The following is a 20,917-nucleotide window of genomic DNA, read 5'->3' on the forward strand; positions in this document are numbered from 1 at the left end:
AAGGGTACAGAATTGGTTTCAAGATAAGACCTCCTGCAAAGAGATTCTTTCTTTCCCGTGTCCCAGTAAACCCAGCGAAAGCTCAAGCATTTCTGAAATGTGTTTCAGATCTAGAGTTGGCTGGAGTAATTATGCCAGTTCCAGTTCTGGAACAGGGGCTGGGGTTTTATTCAAATCTCTTCATTGTACCAAAGAAGGAGAATTCCTTCAGACCAGTTCTGGATCTAAAAATATTGAATCGTTATGTAAGGATACCAACATTCAAAATGGTAACTGTAAGGACTATCCTGCCTTTTGTTCAGCAAGGGCATTATATGTCTACAATAGATTTACAGGATTCATATCTTTATATTCCGATTCATCCAGCTCACTATCAGTTTCTGAGATTCTCTTTCCTAGACAAGCATTACCAGTTTGTGGCTCTGCCGTTTGGCCTAGCAACAGCTCCAAGAATTTTTACAAAGGTTCTCGGTGCCCTTCTATCTGTAATCAGAGAACAGGGTATTGTGGTATTTCCTTATTTAGACGATATCTTGGTACTTGCTCAGTCTTCACATTTAGCAGAATTTCATACGAATCGACTTTTGTTGTTTCTTCAAAATCATGGTTGGAGGATCAATTCACTAAAAAGTTCATTGATTCCTCAGACAAGGGTAGCCTTTTTGGGTTTCCAGATAGATTCAGTGTCCATGACTCTGTCTTTGACAGACAAGAGACGTCTAAAATTGATTTCAGCTTGTCGAAACCTTCAGTCACAATCATTCCCTTCGGTAGCCTTATGCATGGAAATTCTAGGTCTTATGACTGCTGCATCGGACGCGATCCCCTTTGCTCGTTTTCACATGCGACCTCTTCAGCTCTGTATGCTGAACCAATGGTGCAGGGATTACACAAAGATATCTCAATTAATATCTTTAAAACCGATTGTACGACACTCTCTGACGTGGTGGACAGATCACCATCGTTTAGTTCAGGGGGCTTCTTTTGTTCTTCCGACCTGGACTGTAATTTCAACAGATGCAAGTCTTACAGGTTGGGGAGCTGTGTGGGGGTCTCTGACAGCACAAGGGGTTTGGGAATCTCAGGAGGTGAGATTACCGATCAATATTTTGGAACTCCGTGCAATTTTCAGAGCTCTTCAGTCTTGGCCTCTTCTGAAGAGAGAATCGTTCATTTGTTTTCAGACAGACAATGTTACAACTGTGGCATACATCAATCATCAAGGAGGGACTCACAGTCCTCTGGCTATGAAAGAAGTATCTCGAATTCTGGTTTGGGCGGAATCCAGCTCCTGTCTAATCTCTGCGGTTCATATTCCAGGAATAGACAATTGGGAAGCGGATTATCTCAGTCGCCAAACGTTGCATCCGGGCGAATGGTCTCTTCACCCAGAGGTATTTCTTCAGATTGTTCAAATGTGGGAACTCCCAGAAATAGATCTGATGGCTTCTCATCTAAACAAGAAACTTCCCAGGTATCTGTCCAGATCCCGGGATCCTCAGGCGGAGGCAGTGGATGCATTATCACTTCCTTGGAAGTATCATCCTGCCTATATCTTTCCGCCTCTAGTTCTTCTTCCAAGAGTAATCTCCAAGATTCTGAAGGAATGCTCGTTTGTTCTGCTGGTAGCTCCAGCATGGCCTCACAGGTTTTGGTATGCGGATCTTGTCCGGATGGCCTCTTGCCAACCGTGGACTCTTCCGTTAAGACCAGACCTTCTGTCGCAAGGTCCTTTTTTCCATCAGGATCTCAAATCCTTAAATTTAAAGGTATGGAGATTGAACGCTTGATTCTTGGTCAAAGAGGTTTCTCTGACTCTGTGATTAATACTATGTTACAGGCTCGTAAATCTGTATCTAGAGAGATATATTATAGAGTCTGGAAGACTTATATTTCTTGGTGTCTTTCTCATCATTTTTCCTGGCATTCTTTTAGAATTCCGAGAATTTTACAGTTTCTTCAGGATGGTTTAGATAAAGGTTTGTCCGCAAGTTCCTTGAAAGGTCAAATCTCTGCTCTTTCTGTTCTTTTTCACAGAAAGATTGCTAATCTTCCTGATATTCATTGTTTTGTACAAGCCTTGGTTCGTATAAAACCTGTCATTAAGTCAATTTCTCCTCCTTGGAGTTTGAATTTGGTTCTGGGGGCTCTTCAAGCTCCTCCGTTTGAACCTATGCATTCATTGGACATTAAATTACTTTCTTGGAAAGTTTTGTTCCTTTTGGCCATCTCTTCTGCCAGAAGAGTCTCTGAATTGTCTGCTCTTTCTTGTGAGTCTCCTTTTCTGACTTTTCATCAGGATAAGGCAGTGTTGCGAACTTCTTTTGAATTTTTACCTAAGGTTGTGAATTCCAACAACATTAGTAGAGAAATTGTAGTTCCTTCATTATGCCCTAATCCTAAGAATTCTAAGGAGAAATCATTGCATTCTTTGGATGTTGTTAGAGCTTTGAAATATTATGTTGAAGCTACTAAGACTTTCCGAAAGACTTCTAGTCTATTTGTCATCTTTTCCGGTTCTAGAAAAGGCCAGAAAGCTTCTGCCATTTCTTTGGCATCTTGGTTGAAATCTTTAATTCATCATGCCTATGTTGAGTCGGGTAAAACTCCGCCTCAGAGGATTACAGCTCATTCTACTAGGTCAGTTTCTACTTCCTGGGCGTTTAGGAATGAAGCTTCGGTTGATCAGATTTGCAAAGCAGCAACTTGGTCTTCTTTGCATACTTTTACTAAATTCTACCATTTTGATGTGTTTTCTTCTTCTGAAGCAGTTTTTGGTAGAAAAGTACTTCAGGCAGCTGTTTCAGTTTGAATCTTCTGCTTATGTTTTCATTTAAACTTTATTTTGGGTGTGGATTATTTTCAGCAGGAATTGGCTGTCTTTATTTTATCCCTCCCTCTCTAGTGACTCTTGCTTGGAAAGATCCACATCTTGGGTAGTCATTATCCCATACGTCACTAGCTTATGGACTCTTGCTAATTACATGAAAGAAAACATAATTTATGTAAGAACTTACCTGATAAATTAATTTCTTTCATATTAGCAAGAGTCCATGAGGCCCACCCTTTTTTGTGGTGGTTATGATTTTTTTGTATAAAGCACAATTATTCCAATTCCTTATTTTTTATGCTTTCGCACTTTTTTCTTATCACCCCACTTCTTGGCTATTCGTTAAACTGATTTGTGGGTGTGGTGAGGGGTGTATTTATAGGCATTTTGAGGTTTGGGAAACTTTGCCCCTCCTGGTAGGAATGTATATCCCATACGTCACTAGCTCATGGACTCTTGCTAATATGAAAGAAATGAATTTATCAGGTAAGTTCTTACATAAATTATGTTTTGAACACAAAAATAAGCAGGGAAAAATTGTATTGTTAAGGTGCATCCAAAATCGTAACAAAATTCTTCACCAAAAATCGTATGTTAACAAAAAAGTAAAATTAGTATGTAATTTACACAGGAATAAATCAAATTAAATATTCACAGCGTAAATCGTAATTGTAGTGCACTGGATGTGCAAAAATCACACAGAAATTTGAATTTATAAATACAAAATGCAAAGCTTAATTGTTGTTTTTTCGTAAAATGGGCTGAAATTGGGCGTTCCATAGGCGTATATGACAATGACTCACTAATCCCAACGTATTCTCGCCAACTGAAAGGTGGCGAGCTTTTGTCAAAACAATACGAACACTTATAACCCCAATAGAAAAACAAATGCATACTAAAATATAGGCGAATGTAAGATGCTATAAGCAGAAAGCAGCGTAATGTGAGTTATATTGGCTGCAGGATTTTAATTTTAAAGTGCTCCCCCTGCTCCCTGCTAACTTTGCACTAAGGAGCGAAGTTTCCCTATCCAGCGAGCTTCATTTCTTTTAATAGGAGCCATCTCGCAACTCGCAGGGACTGCCCCTTTTTTACGATCATTGCACCGGGGCAGCCCTGCGAGTATCAGCGAGAAAAAGAAGGTTTGAGCTGGCGAAGAATATATCATCGAGCTCTAAGAGTGTAATCTGTATGTCTATGAGTAAGCGCCACTAGGGGGCGCAAAAAACGCGTCAGCCGTCTTGTCTTTCTGTCTATTTGCTCCATGTCTGTGCACTTTATCTATGAACATTTAAAAAAAAAAAATACTTTTTTGATATTTTATTCAGCACCATCCTGCCTGCGTTTTCCCCTATGTGTTTAAAATAGAGATACATACATAAACATGTCTAAAGATGGATATGTCTATATATGTGTACAGATGTATTTGTATATGTATGTGTATATATGTATTTATATAGACATATATATATATATATATATATATATATATATGTATATGTTCATCTGAGCCCTTTGCGGTTAAGTAGAGGAAAACATGTAAAAGCATATGTATGCAATATTCATATTCAAGAAAGGTTTTACCTATATATTTACTGTAAATATTTCAAATTCCACTGTTCTGCACATAACGAAATATGTATTTCTAAATAGATTTTCTGTATATATCTATACCTAATCATGTATATATATGTAGGTATAGAACATATAATAATAATAATAATAATAATAATAATAATAATAATATAACAATAATTAGAACATATTCTTCTATGTGCGGAACATTGGATTGTGAAATGTTCATATTTTCATGTTGGGTTAGCGCAAGAAAAAAAAAGGTTAATAATATGACACATGGTCCCCAAAGTTGACTTAAAATGGTTTTCACACTGTTAGCACATTGCTGGTGAAACTATGGAGCCATTGGTTCAACTTTCCATATTTGGGCCTGTGCTTTTTTAGGCTTCTGTGCTCCTGTTCATAGTATATTTAATCAACAGAAGCTTGTTAGAATATTGGCTTTATCTAATTGTCTATGTCTCGTATTGAAAGTTTTTACATCTACATTACAGTTAATGTCTTTTTATTTTTACTTAAAGTATTGTAAATTAATAAAATAGTTTATGAGCATCAAATGCAACACATTTGTTGTCTATTTGTGACATACACACAACAATTACAATAATCAGTGAACATAGTATTTTTAAATTCAAGTTTACAGTTTCCAAAGAAAGTAGTGTTTTTTATTTCTTTAGATTACAAGGGACCATCCATGTGCCTACCATCTGTAAACAGAGGACATTGCAATGCAAAAGAAAGAAGATTTTATTTTGATCATCAAAGTGGAAAATGTCACCCTTTCTCTTATAGTGGCTGTGGTGGAAATGAAAATAATTTCATGTCTAGGAGATCATGCATGAAAACCTGCAAGAAAGGTATGAAACGAACAAATATTCTACAGTTTAATGGCTACCCACAATTAATTGCAGTGTGTGATTTTATTTTATTTAATGTTACACTAAATATTTTGATTTCCTCACTTCCATAACCTGTAGAGGAGGGCACTGCCTGTATTGTCTTTTAAGACTCTATCTATTTCTGTAAGATAACTGATGCTCAATCACACAAATAATAATGAGGGTACACATTGTATAAGTTCCTGACTGGATCTTACACCATCAATAGCAATCTCTAACTAACTCTTATAAAATGTTTTAACCCCCTGCCACTGTCCTTATTAAGGGCAAGTGGTATTTGGTATCTGATGTAATGTAAAACACTGTTTCTCAAACACTGGGCATCATTGTTATGGATGGAGCCACCTATGTTCAATTCTTTAAATCTGACAAATCTCTTGAGGACTGGAATTCAGAAACACTGGCTTTAAATACTTGATCACCAATAGGGTGACCTAGGCTTGTTCTTAGAGTAGCAGGGCTTAGGGGGCAGATCCTATGCTATCCAAATATTTTAAGTTATTACAGATCAATATTCCTAGGTTGTCTAGTGGGTTGCATGACCCCTCCACATGTCCCTGGCCATTGGTTGTGAGAAATATGTGAGACAAATATGAGCAAAATTTTTTAGGGGGAGCAGATTTCCCAGTACCTAGGGCAACATGAAAAACTACATACACAACTTATCTGTGTGGGTATCAAATAGAAAAGTTGACATAAAAAATAATAATAGTAGAATGTTGCCATTTTAAAGTGACAGTGTCAAAATTAAATTTTCTTCTGTTAAAATGTGCTTTGTTCTCTTTGTATCCTTTGTTGATGAGTAAACCTACTTATGCTGATAGGAGCTTAGGAGCGTGCACATGTCTATGTCAACATTGCAACTATGTATAACATTACTGTAAACATTGCAACAAACACTGGTGCAAGATGACTTAATATATGTGCAGGCTCACCTAAGCCCTGATATTTAAAGGATTCTCCAGCTTGGAGAGAATTTGCATTTCAGACTTCACAGGGGCTGAACTCACTGAATAATCATAAGAAAAAGGGCTGAACTCTAGCACTGCAAGATCTCTCTCATTTATGTATGTGAAGCAGAGACAAGCCCAGTGCAGTAGAGCACTGCATAATGTGAGAGTTTTGTTAAACTTACACATAGTGTAGTAGTATTTTATATTAATTTACATTTCAGTTTTTGGCCTTTAAGTATTATTGCATTTAAGCTTTCTACTTTCTCTTTTATATTTTAATACATTTAGATTTAGCTCTAACAGTAATTTTACAAATTATGATTATGCGTTGAAAGTTTCTGTTTCTGTTACTTTCACAAATTAGAATCATACTTTGTGTACTTCTATGTACTTTTTACAAATTACACTGCACTCTGTATTTGCTGCATTGCAAATTAAATCTGACAGTTTCAGAAAGTGGAATGGAAATGGCAGTTCCCTGGTCTGAAAAGGGAGTTCCCATGGTATATCTGAAGCTATCTCACCAGTCTCACTGATTTATCTTGCCAGCTGTATGCAGGTGAAGTTTGCTAAAACAAAATACACTTATTTTAACTAGCAGAAAAGTAATATATACTAAAATATAGACAAAAGCAAGTAAATAGTAGTGAAACCATTTCGGTTTAATTTGTAATTCATGCAAACTGAGCTTTTATATCAGCCCCCATTGTTCTCCAGTTACCTTCTGTCTCCCATGTGAAATATTGCATCCCAGAGAGCTTCATTACTTTCTATGGCCTAGATTTGGAGTTTGGCGGTAAAAGGGCTGTTAACGCTCCGCGGGCTTTTTTCTGGCCGCACCATAAAATTAACTCTGGTATCGAGAGTTCAAACAAATGCTGCGTTAGGCTCCAAAAAAGGAGCGTAGAGAATTTTTACCGCAAATGCAACTCTCGATACCAGAGTTGCTTACGGACGCGGCCGGCCTCAAAAACGTGCTCGTGCACGATTCTCCCATAGGAAACAATGGGACTGTTTGAGCTGAAAAAAAACCTAACACCTGCAAAAAAGCAGCGTTCAGCTCCTAACGCAGCCCCATTGTTTCCTATGGGGAAACACTTCCTACGTCTGCACCTAACACTCTAACATGTACCCCGAGTCTAAACACCCCTAACCTTACACTTATTAACCCCTAATCTGCCGCCCCCGCTATCGCTGACCCCTGCATATTTTTTTTAACCCCTAATCTGCCGCTCCGTAAACCGCCGCAACCTACGTTCTCCCTATGTACCCCTAATCTGCTACCCCTAACACCGCCGACCCCTATATTATATTTATTAACCCCTAACCTGCCCCCCACAACGTCGCCGACACCTGCCTACACTTATTAACCCCTAATCTGCCGAGCGGACCTGAGCGCTACTATAATAAAGTTATTAACCCCTAATCCGCCTCACTAACCCTATCATAAATAGTATTAACCCCTAATCTGCCCTCCCTAACATCGCCGACACCTACCTTCAATTATTAACCCCTAATCTTCCGATCGGAGCTCACCGCTATTCTAATAAATGGATTAACCCCTAAAGCTAAGTCTAACCCTAACACTAACACCCCCCTAAGTTAAATATAATATTTATCTAACGAAATAAATTAACTCTTATTAAATAACTTATTCCTATTTAAAGCTAAATACTTACCTGTAAAATAAATCCTAATATAGCTACAATATAAATTATAATTATATTATAGCTATTTTAGGATTAATATTTATTTTACAGGCAACTTTGTAATTATTTTAACCAGGTACAATAGCTATTAAATAGTTAAGAACTATTTAATAGTTACCTAGTTAAAATAATAACAAATTTACCTGTAAAATAAATCCTAACCTAAGTTATAATTAAACCTAACACTACCCTATCAATAAAATAATTAAATAAACTACCTACAATTACCTACAATTAACCTAACACTACACTATCAATAAATTAATTAAACACAATTCCTACAAATAAATACAATTAAATAAACTAGCTAAAGTACAAAAAATAAAAAAGAACTATGTTACAGAAAATAAAAAAATATTTACAAACATAAGAAAAATATTACAACAATTTTAAACTAATTACACCTACTCTAAGCCCCCTAATAAAATAACAAAGCCCCCCAAAATAAAAAATTCCCTACCCTATTCTAAATTAAAAAAGTTACAAGCTCTTTTACCTTACCAGCCCTGAACAGGGCCCTTTGCGGGGCATGCCCCAAGAATTTCAGCTCTTTTGCCTGTAAAAAAAAACATACAATACCCCCCCCCCCAACATTACAACCCACCACCCACATACCCCTAATCTAACCCAAACCCCCCTTAAATAAACCTAACACTAAGCCCCTGAAGATCTTCCTACCTTGTCTTCACCATCCAGGTATCACCGATCCGTCCTGGCTCCAAGATCTTCATCCAACCCAAGCGGGGGTTGGCGATCCATAATCCGGTCCAGAAGAGGCTCCAAAGTCTTCCTCCTATCCGGCAAGAAGAGGACATCCGGACCGGCAAACATCTTCTCCAAGCGGCATCTTCGATCTTCTTCCATCCGGATCGAAGCGGCAGGATCCTGAAGACATCCAGCGCGGAACATCCATCCGGACCGACGACTGAACGACGAATGACTGTTCCTTTAAGGGACGTCATCCAAGATGGCGTCCCTCGAATTCCGATTGGCTGATAGGATTCTATCAGCCAATCGGAATTAAGGTAGGAATTTTCTGATTGGCTGATGGAATCAGCCAATCAGAATCAAGTTCAATCCGATTGGCTGATCCAATCAGCCAATCAGATTGAGCTCGCATTCTATTGGCTGTTCCGATCAGCCAATAGAATGCGAGCTCAATCTGATTGGCTGATTGGATCGGCCAATCGGATTGAACTAGATTCTGATTGGCTGATTCCATCAGCCAATCAGAAAATTCCTACCTTAATTCCGATTGGCTGATAGAATCCTATCAGCCAATCGGAATTCGAGGGACGCCATCTTGGATGACATCCCTTAAAGGAACAGTCATTCGTCGTTCAGTCGTCGGTCCGGATGGATGTTCCGCGCTGGATGTCTTCAGGATCCTGCCGCTTCGCTCCGGATGGAAGAAGATCGAAGATGCCGCTTGGAGAAGATGTTTGCCGGTCCGGATGTCCTCTTCTTGCCGGATAGGAGGAAGACTTTGGAGCCTCTTCTGGACCGGATTATGGATCGCCAACCCCCGCTTGGGTTGGATGAAGATCTTGGAGCCAGGACGGATCGGTGATACCTGGATGGTGAAGACAAGGTAGGAAGATCTTCAGGGGCTTAGTGTTAGGTTTATTTAAGGGGGGTTTGGGTTAGATTAGGGGTATGTGGGTGGTGGGTTGTAATGTTGGGGGGGGGGTATTGTATGTTTTTTTTTACAGGCAAAAGAGCTGAAATTCTTGGGGCATGCCCCGCAAAGGGCCCTGTTCAGGGCTGGTAAGGTAAAAGAGCTTGTAACTTTTTTAATTTAGAATAGGGTAGGGAATTTTTTATTTTGGGGGGCTTTGTTATTTTATTAGGGGGCTTAGAGTAGGTGTAATTAGTTTAAAATTGTTGTAATTTTTTTCTAATGTTTGTAAATATTTTTTTATTTTCTGTAACTTAGTTCTTTTTTATTTTTTGTACTTTAGCTAGTTTATTTAATTGTATTTATTTGTAGGAATTGTGTTTAATTTATTTATTGATAGTGTAGTGTTAGGTTAATTGTAGGTAATTGTAGGTAGTTTATTTAATTATTTTATTGATAGGGTAGTGTTAGGTTTAATTATATCTTAGGTTAGGATTTATTTTACAGGTAAATTTGTTATTATTTTAACTAGGTAACTATTAAATTAGAGTTAATTTATTTCGTTAGATGTAAATTATATTTAACTTAGGGGGGTGTTAGTGTTAGGGTTAGACTTAGCTTTAGGGGTTAATACATTTATTAGAATAGCGGTGAGGTCCGCTCGGCAGATTAGGGGTTAATAATTGAAGGTAGCTGTCGGCGATGTTAGGGAGGGCAGATTAGGGGTTAATACTATTTATGATAGGGTTAGTGATGCGGATTAGGGGTTAATAACTTTATTATAGTAGCGCTCAGGTCCGCACGGCAGATTAGGGGTTAATAAGTGTAGGCAGGTGGAGGCGACGTTGAGGGGGACAGATTAGGGGTTAATAAATATAATATAGGGGTCGGCGGTGTTAGGGGTAGCAGATTAGGGGTACATAGGGATAACGTAGGTGGCGGCGATTTGCGGTCGGAAGATTAGGGGTTAATTATTTTAAGTAGCTGGCGGCGACGTTGTGGGGGGCAAGTTAGGGGTTAATAAATGTAATACAGGGGTCGGCGGGGTTAGGGGCAGCAGATTAGGGGTACATAAGTATAACGTAGGTGGCGGTCGGCAGATTAGGGGTTAAAAATTTTAATCGAGTGGCGGCGATGTGGGGGGACCTCGGTTTAGGGGTACATAGGTAGTTTATGGGTGTTAGTGTACTTTAGGGTACAGTAGTTAAGAGCTTTATGAACCGGCGTTAGCCAGAAAGCTCTTAACTCCTGCTATTTTCAGGCGGCTGGAATCTTGTCGTTAGAGCTCTAACGCTCACTTCAGAAACGACTCTAAATACCAGCGTTAGAAAGATCCCATTGAAAAGATAGGCTACGCAAATGGCGTAGGGGGATCTGCGGTATGGAAAAGTCGCGGCTGAAAAGTGAGCGTTAGACCCTTTAATCACTGACTCCAAATACCAGCGGGCGCCCAAAACCAGCGTTAGGAGCCTCTAACGCTGGTTTTGACGGCTACCGCCGAACTCCAAATCTAGGCCTATGGAAGGCATCTCTCATCTCTGAGACTTTCAGGTTCCATCCCATTTTCTTAGAAAATTCAGTAAGTTCAGCCCCTGTGAAGTCTGCTCTACAATCTCTCTCCAAACTAGAGAATTTCTAGGGAATGGAATAGTTTGGGTACTTCATTTACTCCTTCTTTAAGGTTTAAGAGACTGTACCCTTTGCAGGCTGATAGATTGGAGTTTTGGGGAAAAATCCCCAAAGTTGATGGGGCTCTCTCTATTTTTGATAAACGTACTACTATTCCTACGGCAGATAGTACTTCTTTTAAAGATCCTTTAGATAGGAAGCTTGAATCTTTTCTAAGGAAGGCTTATTTATGTTCAGGTAATCTTCTTAGGCCTGCTATTTCTTTGGCTGATGTTGCTGCAGCTTCAACTTTTTGGTTGGAGGCTTTAGCGCAACAAGTACCAGATCATAATGTGTATAGCACTGTTAAGCTTCTTCAACATGCTAATAATTTCATTTGTGATGCCATTTTTTATATCATTAGAATTGATGTCAGGTATATGTCTTCAGCTATTTTAGCTAGAAGAGCTTTATGGCTTAAATCTTGGAATGCAGATGTGACTTCTAAGTCAACGTTGCTATCTCTTTCTTTCCAAGGTAATAAATTATTTGGTTGGATTCTATAATTTCAACTGTCACTGGGGGGAAGGGAGCTTTTTTGCCTCAGGATAAAAAATCTAAGGGTAAATTTAGGGCTGCTAACCGTTTTCGTTCCTTTCGTCAGAATAAGGAACAGAAGCCTGACCCTTCCCCTAAAGGAACGGCTTCCAAATGGAAGCCTTCTCCAGTCTGGAATAAATCCAAGCCTTTTAGAAAATCAAAACCAGCTCTCAAGTCCGCATGAAGATGCGGCCCTCATTCCAGCACAGCTGGTAGGGGGCAGATGCGATTTTTCAAAGATGTTTGGATCAATTCAATTCAAAATCATTGGATTCAGAACATTGTTTCTAAAGGGTACAGAATAGGTTTCAAGGTAAGACCGCCTGTGAGAAGGTTCTTTCTCTCACACATTCCAGTGAACCCAGTAAAGGCTCAGGCTTTCCTGAAATGTGTTTCAGACCTGGAGTCATCTGGGGTAATTGTGCCAGTTCCATATCTGGAACGGGGTCTGGGGTTTTATTCAAATCTGTTCATTGTACCAAAGAAAGAGAATTCTTTCAGACCAGTTCTATATCTAAAAATTTTGAATCGCTATGTAAGAATACCAACATTCAAAATGGTGACTATAAGGACTATTTTGCCTTTTGTTCTGCAAGGGCATTATATGTCCACAATAGACTTACAGGATGCTTATCTTCAAATTCATCCAGATCACTATCAGTTCCTGAGATTCTCTTTTCTAGACAAGCATTTCCAATTTGTTGCTCTTCCTTTTGGCCTAGCAACAGCTCCAAGGATCTTCTCAAAGGTTCTCGGTGCCCTTCTCTCTTAAATCAGAGAGCGGGGTATTGCGGTGTTTCCTTATTTGGACGATATCTTGGTACTTGCTCAGTCTTTACATTCTGCAGAATCTCACACAAATCAACTTGTGTTGTTTCTTCATAAACATGGTTGGAGGATCAATTTACCAAAAAGTTCCTTGATTCCTCAGACAAGGGTAACCTTTTTGGGATTCCAAATAGATTCAGTATCCATGACTTTGTCTCTAACAGACAAAAGACGTCTGAAATTGGTTTCAGCTTGTCGGAACCTTCAGTCTCAATCATTCCCTTCAGTAGCTATGTGCATGGATGTTTTAGGTCTCATGACAGCAGCATTGGACGCAATCCCCTTTGCTCGTTTTCACATGAGACCTCTTCAGCTTTGTATGCTGAACCTTTGGTGCAGGGATTATACAAAGATATCACAATTGATATCCTTAAATCCCAATACTCGACTATCTCTGACTTGATGGTTAAATCACCACCGTTTAGTTCAAGGGGCCTCTTTTCTTCGTCCAACCTGGACTGTGATTTCAACAGATGCGAGTCTTTCAGGTTGGGGAGCTGTCTGGGGATCTCTGACAGCGCAGGGGGTTTGGAAATCTCAAGAGGCGAGATTACCAATCAATATTTTGGAACTCAGTGCGATTTTCAGAGCTCTTCAGTTCTGGCCTCTTCTGAAGAGAGAATCGTTTATTTGTTTTCAGACAGACAATGTCACAACCGTGGCGTATGTCAATCATCAAGGTGGGACTCACAGTGCTCAGGCTATGAAAGAAGTATCTCGGATACTTGCATGGGCGGAATCCAGCTCCTGTCTAATCTCTGCGGTTCATATCCCGGGTATAGACAATTGGGAAGCGGATTATCTCAGTCGCCATACTTTACATCCAGGAGAATGGTCTCTTCACCCAGATGTGTTTCTTCAGATTGTTCAGATATGGGGGCTTCCAGAAATAGATCTGATGGCTTCTCATCTAAACAGGAAACTTCCCAGGTATCTGTCCAGATCCAGGGATCCTCAGGCGGAAGCAGTGGATGCGTTGTCACTTCCTTGGAATTATCAACCTGCTTATATCTTTCCGCCTCTAGTTCTTCTTCCAAGAGTGATTTCCAAAATCATAATGGAACGTTCGTTTGTACTGCTGGTGGCTCCAGCATGGCCACACATGTTTTGGTATGTGGATCTTGTTCGGATATCCAGTTGCCAACCTTGGCCACTTCCGTTAAGGTCAGACCTTCTATCTCAAGGTCCGTTTTTCCATCAGGATCTCAAATCATTAAATTTGAAGGTATGGAGATTGAACGCTTAGTGCTTAGTCATAGAGGTTTCTCTGACTCAGTGATCAATACTGTGTTGCAGGCTCATAAATCTGTGTCTAGAAAGATTTATTACCGGGTTTGGAAGACTTACATTTCATGGTGTTCCTCTTATAAGTTCTCTTGGCATTCTTTTAGAATTCCTAGAATTTTACAGGATGGTTTGGATAAGGGTTTGTCTGCAAGTTCCTTGAAAGGACAAATCTCTGCTCTTTCTGTTCTGTTTCACAGAAAAATTGCTAATCTTCCTGACATTCGTTGTTTTGTACAGGCTTTGGTTCGTATCAAGCCTGTCATTAAGTCAATCTCTCCTCCTTGGAGTCTTAATTTGGTTTTGAGAGCTTTACAGGCTCCTCCGTTTGAGCCTATGCATTCTCTGGATATTAAGTTACTTTCTTGGAAAGTATTGTTTCTTTTGGCTATCTCTTCTGCTAGAAGAGTTTCTGAATTATCTGCTCTTTCTTGTGAGTCTCCTTTTCTGATTTTTCATCAAGATAAGGCGGTTTTGCGAACTTCATTTAAATTTTTACCTAAGGTTGTCAATTCCAACAACATTAGTAGAGAAATTGTTGTCCCTTCGTTGTGTCCTAATCCTAAGAATTCTTTGGAAAAATCTTTGCATTCTTTGGATGTGGTAAGAGCTTTGAAATATTATGTTGAAGCTACTAAAGATTTCAGAAAGACTTCTAGTCTATTTGTTATCTTTTCTGGTCTTAAGAAAGGTCAGAAAGCTTCTGCTATTTCTTTCTTTGGCTTCTTGGTTAAAACGTTTGATTCATCATGCTTATGTGGAGTCGGGTAAATCCCCGCCTCAGAGGATTACGGCTCATTCTACTAGGTCAGTTTCTACTTCCTGGGCTTTTAAGAATGAAGCTTCTGTTGATCAGATTTGCAAAGCAGCAACTTGGTCTTCTTTGCATACTTTTACTAAATTCTACCATTTTTATGTTTTTTTCTTCTTCAGAAGCAGTTTTTGGTAGAAAAGTTCTTCAGGCAGCTGTTTCAGTTTGATTCTTCTGCTTATAATTTCAGGGTTTTTTTCATTATAAGATTAAAACTTTTTGATTTGGGTTGTGGATTCTTTTTTCAGCAGAATTGGCTGTCTTTATTTTTATCCTTCCCTCTCTAGTGACTCTTGCGTGAAGTTCCACATCTTGGGTATTTGCTATCCCATACGTCACTAGCTCATGGACTCTTGCTAATTACATAAAAGAAAACATAATTGATGTAAGAACTTACCTGATAAATTCATTTCTTTCATATTGGCAAGAGTCCATGAGGCCCACCCTTTTTGTGGTGGTTATGATTTTTTTGTATAAAGCACAATTATTCCAATTCCTTGTTGATGCTTTCGCTCCTTTCTTATCACCCCACTTCTTGGCTATTCATTAAACTGAATTGTGGGTGTGGTGGGGGGTGTATTTATAGGCATTTTGAGGTTTGGGAAACTTTGCCCCTCCTGGTAGGAAAGTATATCCCATATGTCACTAGCTCATGGACTCTTGCCAATATGAAAGAAATTAATTTATCAGGTAAGTTCTTACATAAATGATGTTTTTTTACAAATTACATTGCACATTGCATTTATTCTACATAAACTGTTGAGAGAGGGGATTCTATTAACAATCCCTTGTGGGGAGGGAGAGGGGGGATTGCTACACTACAGAAAATATTTTTATTAATAAATAAGAAAAATACTATCAACTAGGTACTGGGAAACAGCTGTCTGTATCTAATATGACTGCTACTAGTTAGAGGGGGGAGGGTTGGATAGCTGTTTGGGAGGCATCAGGGAGGCTAGAAGGTTGAGGGGGGAACCCTTGAATAATTTTTTAAAAAAGCCTTAAAACAGCATACTGGCAAACTGTCTGCCAGTTCCTAAGATGGTAGTGACCAGTGGGGGATGAGGGATGAAAGAGAGCTGTTTGAGAGTGATCAGGTAGGGATCAGGGGGTGGGAGGTGTCAGGTGAAAGGGTAATCTCTACACTACAGCTAAAATTAACCTTACAAACTACCTGATTAACCCCTTCACTGCTGGGAATTAGAGGTGTGATGTGCAGCTGCAATTACCGACCTTCTAATTACCAAAAAGCAATGGCAAAGCCATGCATGTCTGCTATTTCTGAACAAAGGGGATCCCAGACAAACTTTTACAACTATGTGTGTTATGACTGCACAAGCGGTATATAAATAATTTCAGTGAGAAACCTAAAGTTTGTGAAAAAGTTAAAAAACATTTTTTATAAGATCGCATTTGGTGGCAAAAATTATACCAAAATGGGCCTAAATCAATACCTTGGGTTGTCTAATAATATATATATATATATATATATATATATATATATATCATATCATATCATATAGGTGGCAAGAGTCCTTGATGGGACTGATGGGATATACATTCCTACCAGGAGGGGGCAAAGTTTCCCAAACCTCAAATGCCTATAAATACACCTCCCACCTCACTCATACCTCAGTTTTTTTAAAACGTTGCCTCCTTAGGAGGTGGTGAAGCATGATGTGCTTGATTTCTTCAGTGAAAGGCGCTTCTAAGCATATTTAAGCACAGTTCCTCTCTTAAGTGCAGTGTTTGTCTTGAGGGATGTGAAGGGAGTATTGACTGATGATACTATGTTTTCGCCTATGGGAAAACTTTTCATAAGGCTCTCTGTAAATCGGTCGCAGGGATTAATCTGCTGCCTCCCTTTATAGATCGACAATATACTCTTGTAGCAATACCTTTGCTGATATGTTTCAGTACTGGTTTGGCTGACTGCTATATGTTGATGGGTGTCTTAAAGGTAAGTATGAAAATGTATCTTTTTTTAACAAAAATAACTCTCAGCTATGGATTAGGCACTTTTTAAGTAAAGTTGTTTTATATTGTTTATATATACAGTATATATGCCTTGAGTCAGATGTTTAGTGTTCCTTATATATTATTAGGTTTGTTTGAGTTTGAAACATATCTTAGTATGTTTTAGCATGTCTTAAAAAAAAAGGCATGTCTTTACATGTTTGGGGATAAAACTCCAGCCCCAAACCACCCTGTGTTTTTCATTTTTTGTTAGAAAGCTATATGCAGCGCTTGTTATATCATAGCTTATTCAATGCTTCCTTTTTTATGTATAAGCACTGTTTCCCACTCACAATATTTTTTGTTTTTCTGCAACTATGTCTCAAACTGAACCTGCCTTAGAAGTTACCATAGAAACTAAGCTGCTTGAACATATCTCTACAAAAAGAAAAAGTGTGTTTATTGTTAAAGGCTGATCTGATTTTTTCAGCTCAATTATTTGGCTATTGCTTTAATATTTTCTATGAGTATAAATCCTATCACTATTAATAATTTCCAGTCTAAATGCAGAGGACATTTCTGCAGAAATGAAAGATTTTATTGCTACAGCCATAGAGAAGGCTATGTCTGCTATTCCGCCTTCAAATAAATGTTAAAGAGTTTTGCATTATGTTCTTAAATCTAGTGAATTTTGTACTGACCGACAGCATACTGACGTATCTTCTACTGATGGGGGTTCTTCTTACATCAGAGACAGAAATTGACAAATCTTCTTTTTGTTTAAAATTGAATATATTTGTCCTCTTTTTAAGGAAGTATTATTTGCTTTAGGGATTGAGGAGCCTGAAACTCCTGATAATAGACCTAGTAATTGTTTAAATTCTGTATTTAAGACTACTGTTATTACTCCTAAAGTATTTCCTATTCCAGATGCTATCTCTAATTTCATTGTTAAAGAATGGTTTAAGCCTGGTACTACTTTTAACCCTACTTCTAGGTTTAAAAAATTGTATTCTTTACCTATTTATTTGGAACTTTGGGAAACAGTCCCTAAAGTTGATGGGGCTATTTTCGCTCTTGCCAAAAGGTACTACCATTCCTATAGAAGACAGCACTTCTTTTTAAACCCTTTAGATAGAAAACTTGAATCTTATCTTAGAAGGGCAAATTTGCATATTGGCTATATTCGTAGACCAGTTATATCTATCGCTGATGTTTCTGCTGCCTCTATATTTTGTTTGGACAGTTTAGCTCAGCATTTTATTTGCGATGCTATCTTTTGATGTTGTGAAACTTAACATTAAATCTTTGTCTTTAGCTATTCTTACTAGAAGAGCTTTATAGCTTAAATCTTGGAATGCTGACATGGTATCTAAACAAGATTGCTATCTCTTTCTTGTTAAGGTAAAGAATCTTTGGTTCTCAATTGGATTCTATTTTTTCCACTATCACTGGGGGAAGGGAGTTTTTCTGCCTCAAGACAAGAATCTAAGGGTAAATTTAAAGCTCCCAGTCGTTTTCGTTCATTTCGTCAGATTAGAGAACAGACAACCACTCCTTCCCCTAAGGCCTTTGGCTCTAATTGGAGACCATCTCCGAATTGGAATAAATCCAAGCTTTATAAGAAACCAAATCCTGCCCCTAAACCTCCATGAAGTTGTGGGCCTCAAGCCAGTTCATCTGGTAGGGGGCAGACTAAAGCTATTTCAAAGAGTGGACAGACTCTGTCCAAAATCAGTGGATTCAAAATATAATTTCTCAGAGGTATTGAATAGGATTTAGAATAAGACCTTCCTTGGGAAGATTCTTACCCATGTACCAAAAAATAGTAAAAGCTCAAGCCTTTCTGAAATGTGTTTCAGATCTAGAACTGTCAGGGGTAATTGTCCCAGTTCTACAGCAGGAACAAGGATTGGGTTTTCATTCAAATCTATTCATTGTACCAAAGAAGGAAACTTCTTTCGGAATATTTTAGATCTGAAAATTTTAAATCGTTTTGTAAGAGTCACAACTTTCAAGATGGTGACTATAAGGACTATTCTGCATTTTGTTCAGCAAGGTCATTTCATGTCCCCAATAGACTTATAGGACGCTTACCTTTACATTCCGATTCATCCAGATCACTATCGATTTCTGAGATTCTCTTTTCTAAACAAGCATTACCAATTTGTCGCTCTTCAGTTTGGCCTTGCAACAGCACCAAGAATATGCTCAAGAGATCTAGGTGCTCTTCTATCTGTAATCAGAGAGCAGGGTATTGTGGTGTTTCCTTATTTCTTTCATGTAATTGGCAAGAGTCCATGAGCTAGTGACATATGGGATATAAAATCCTACCAGGAGGGGCAAAGTTTCCGAAACCTCAAAATGCCTATAAATACACCCCTCACTACACCTACAATTCAGTTTTACAAACTTTGCCTCCTATGGAGGTGGTGAAGTAAGTTTGTGCTAAGATTTCTACGTTGATATGCGCTTCTCAGCATTGTTGAAGCCCGATTCCTCTCAGAGTACAGCGAATGTCAGAGGGACGTGAAGGGAGTATCACCTATTGAATACGATGATTTCTCTAACGGGGGTCTTTTTCATGGGTTCTCTGTTATCGGTCGTAGAGATTCATCTCTTACCTCCCTTTTCAGATTGACGATATACTCTCAATTTACCATTACCTCTACTAATAACTGTTTTAGTACTGGTTTGGCTATCTGCTATATGTGGATGGATGTCTTTTGGTAAGTATGTTTTCATTACTTAAGACACTCTCAGCTATGGTTTGGCACTTTATGCAAATTATATAAAGTTCTAAATATATGTATTGTACTTATATTTGCCATGAGTCAGGTTCATGTATTTCCTTCTGCAGACTGTCAGTTTCATATTGGGGAATATAAACACTTTAAGAAATTTATTTCTTACCTGGGGTTTAGTCTTTTTTCAATTTTACTACTTTTTTGCAATTGCGGGTGTTAGGCCCGCGGGTACGTCAAATGTTAGACTTTATTGCGTCATTTTTGGCGCAAACTTTTTTTGGCGCGAAAAAATAAGTTTTTGACGCAACTTCGTCATTTCCAGCGTCATACGTGACGCCAAGACCTTTCACACGGCGGTGTCATTAGTGACGCAAGTGTGTCATTTCCGGTCATTTTTGGCACCAAAAAAGTTTACATTACGTTGTGCGTCCTACTTGGCGCCAAATTTTTTTCATTATTTCAATACCCCATTGTTGTTTGCCTCCTGCTTTCTTTTCTATCAAGAGGCCTATGCTTTTGCATTTTTTTTCCCATTCCTGAAACTGTCATTTAAGGAAATAGATAATTTTGCTTTATATGTTGTTTTTTCTCTTACATTGAGCAAGATGTCCCAATCTGATCCTGCCTCTGAAGTTTCTGCTGGAACATTGCTGCCTGACATCGGTTCTACCAAAGCTAAGTGCATTTGTTGTAAAATTGTAGAAATTATTCCACCGAATGTCATTTGTAATAGTTGTCATGATAAACTTTTACATGCAGATAGTGTTTCCATCAGTAATAGTACATTGCCAGTTGCAGTTCCTTCAACTTCTAATGTGCATGATATACCTGTAAATTTTAAAGAATTTGTTTCTGATTCTATTATGAAGGCTTTGTCTACATTTCCACCTTCTAATAAACGTAAAAGGTCTTTTAAAACTTCATCAGATATTTACAGTGACAAATCTACTTATTTATTTAAAATAGAGTATATGCGTTCTTTATTAAAAGAAGTGTTAATTACTTTGGATATTGAGGTAACCAGTCCTATTGACGTTCAGTCTAATAAACGTTTAAATGCTGTTTTTAAACCTCCTGTGGTTTCCCCAGGTGTTTTTCCCATTCCTGAGGCTATTTCTGATATGATTTCTAGGGAATGGAATAAGCCAGGTACTTCCTTTATTCCTTCTTCAAGGTTTAAGAGATTGTATCCTTTACCAGCAAAATCTATAGAGTTTTGGGAAAAGATTCCCAAAGTTGATGGGGCTATTTCTACTCTTGCTAAACGTACCACTATTCCTATGGAAGATAGCACTTCCTTTAAGGATCCTTTAGATAGGAAGCTTGAATCTTATCTAAGGAAGGCCTATTTATATTCAGGTCATCTTCCCAGACCTGCTATTTCTTTGGGTGATGTTGCGGCTGCATCAACTATCTGGTTGGAAAATTTAGCGCAACATGAATTGGATTTTGACATATCTAGCATTGTTCGCTTACTGCAACATGCTAATCATTTT

The 20,917-nt window shown here is 38.4% G+C and overlaps 1 protein-coding gene across 1 annotated transcript in view; it reads left to right on the forward strand.

Moving 5' to 3' along the window:
* TFPI (tissue factor pathway inhibitor) overlaps nt 1-20,917 on the forward strand; it is a 165,039-nt gene that overhangs the window by 135,456 nt on the left and 8,666 nt on the right. Inside the window, exon 8 of the mRNA XM_053698530.1 lies at nt 5,086-5,265. Coding sequence (XP_053554505.1) covers nt 5,086-5,265 — 180 coding nt within the window. The remainder of the gene's footprint in view (nt 1-5,085; nt 5,266-20,917) is intronic.

Source organism: Bombina bombina, chromosome 1 (assembly GCF_027579735.1).
Source record: "Bombina bombina isolate aBomBom1 chromosome 1, aBomBom1.pri, whole genome shotgun sequence".
Lineage (NCBI taxonomy): Eukaryota > Metazoa > Chordata > Amphibia > Anura > Bombinatoridae > Bombina > Bombina bombina.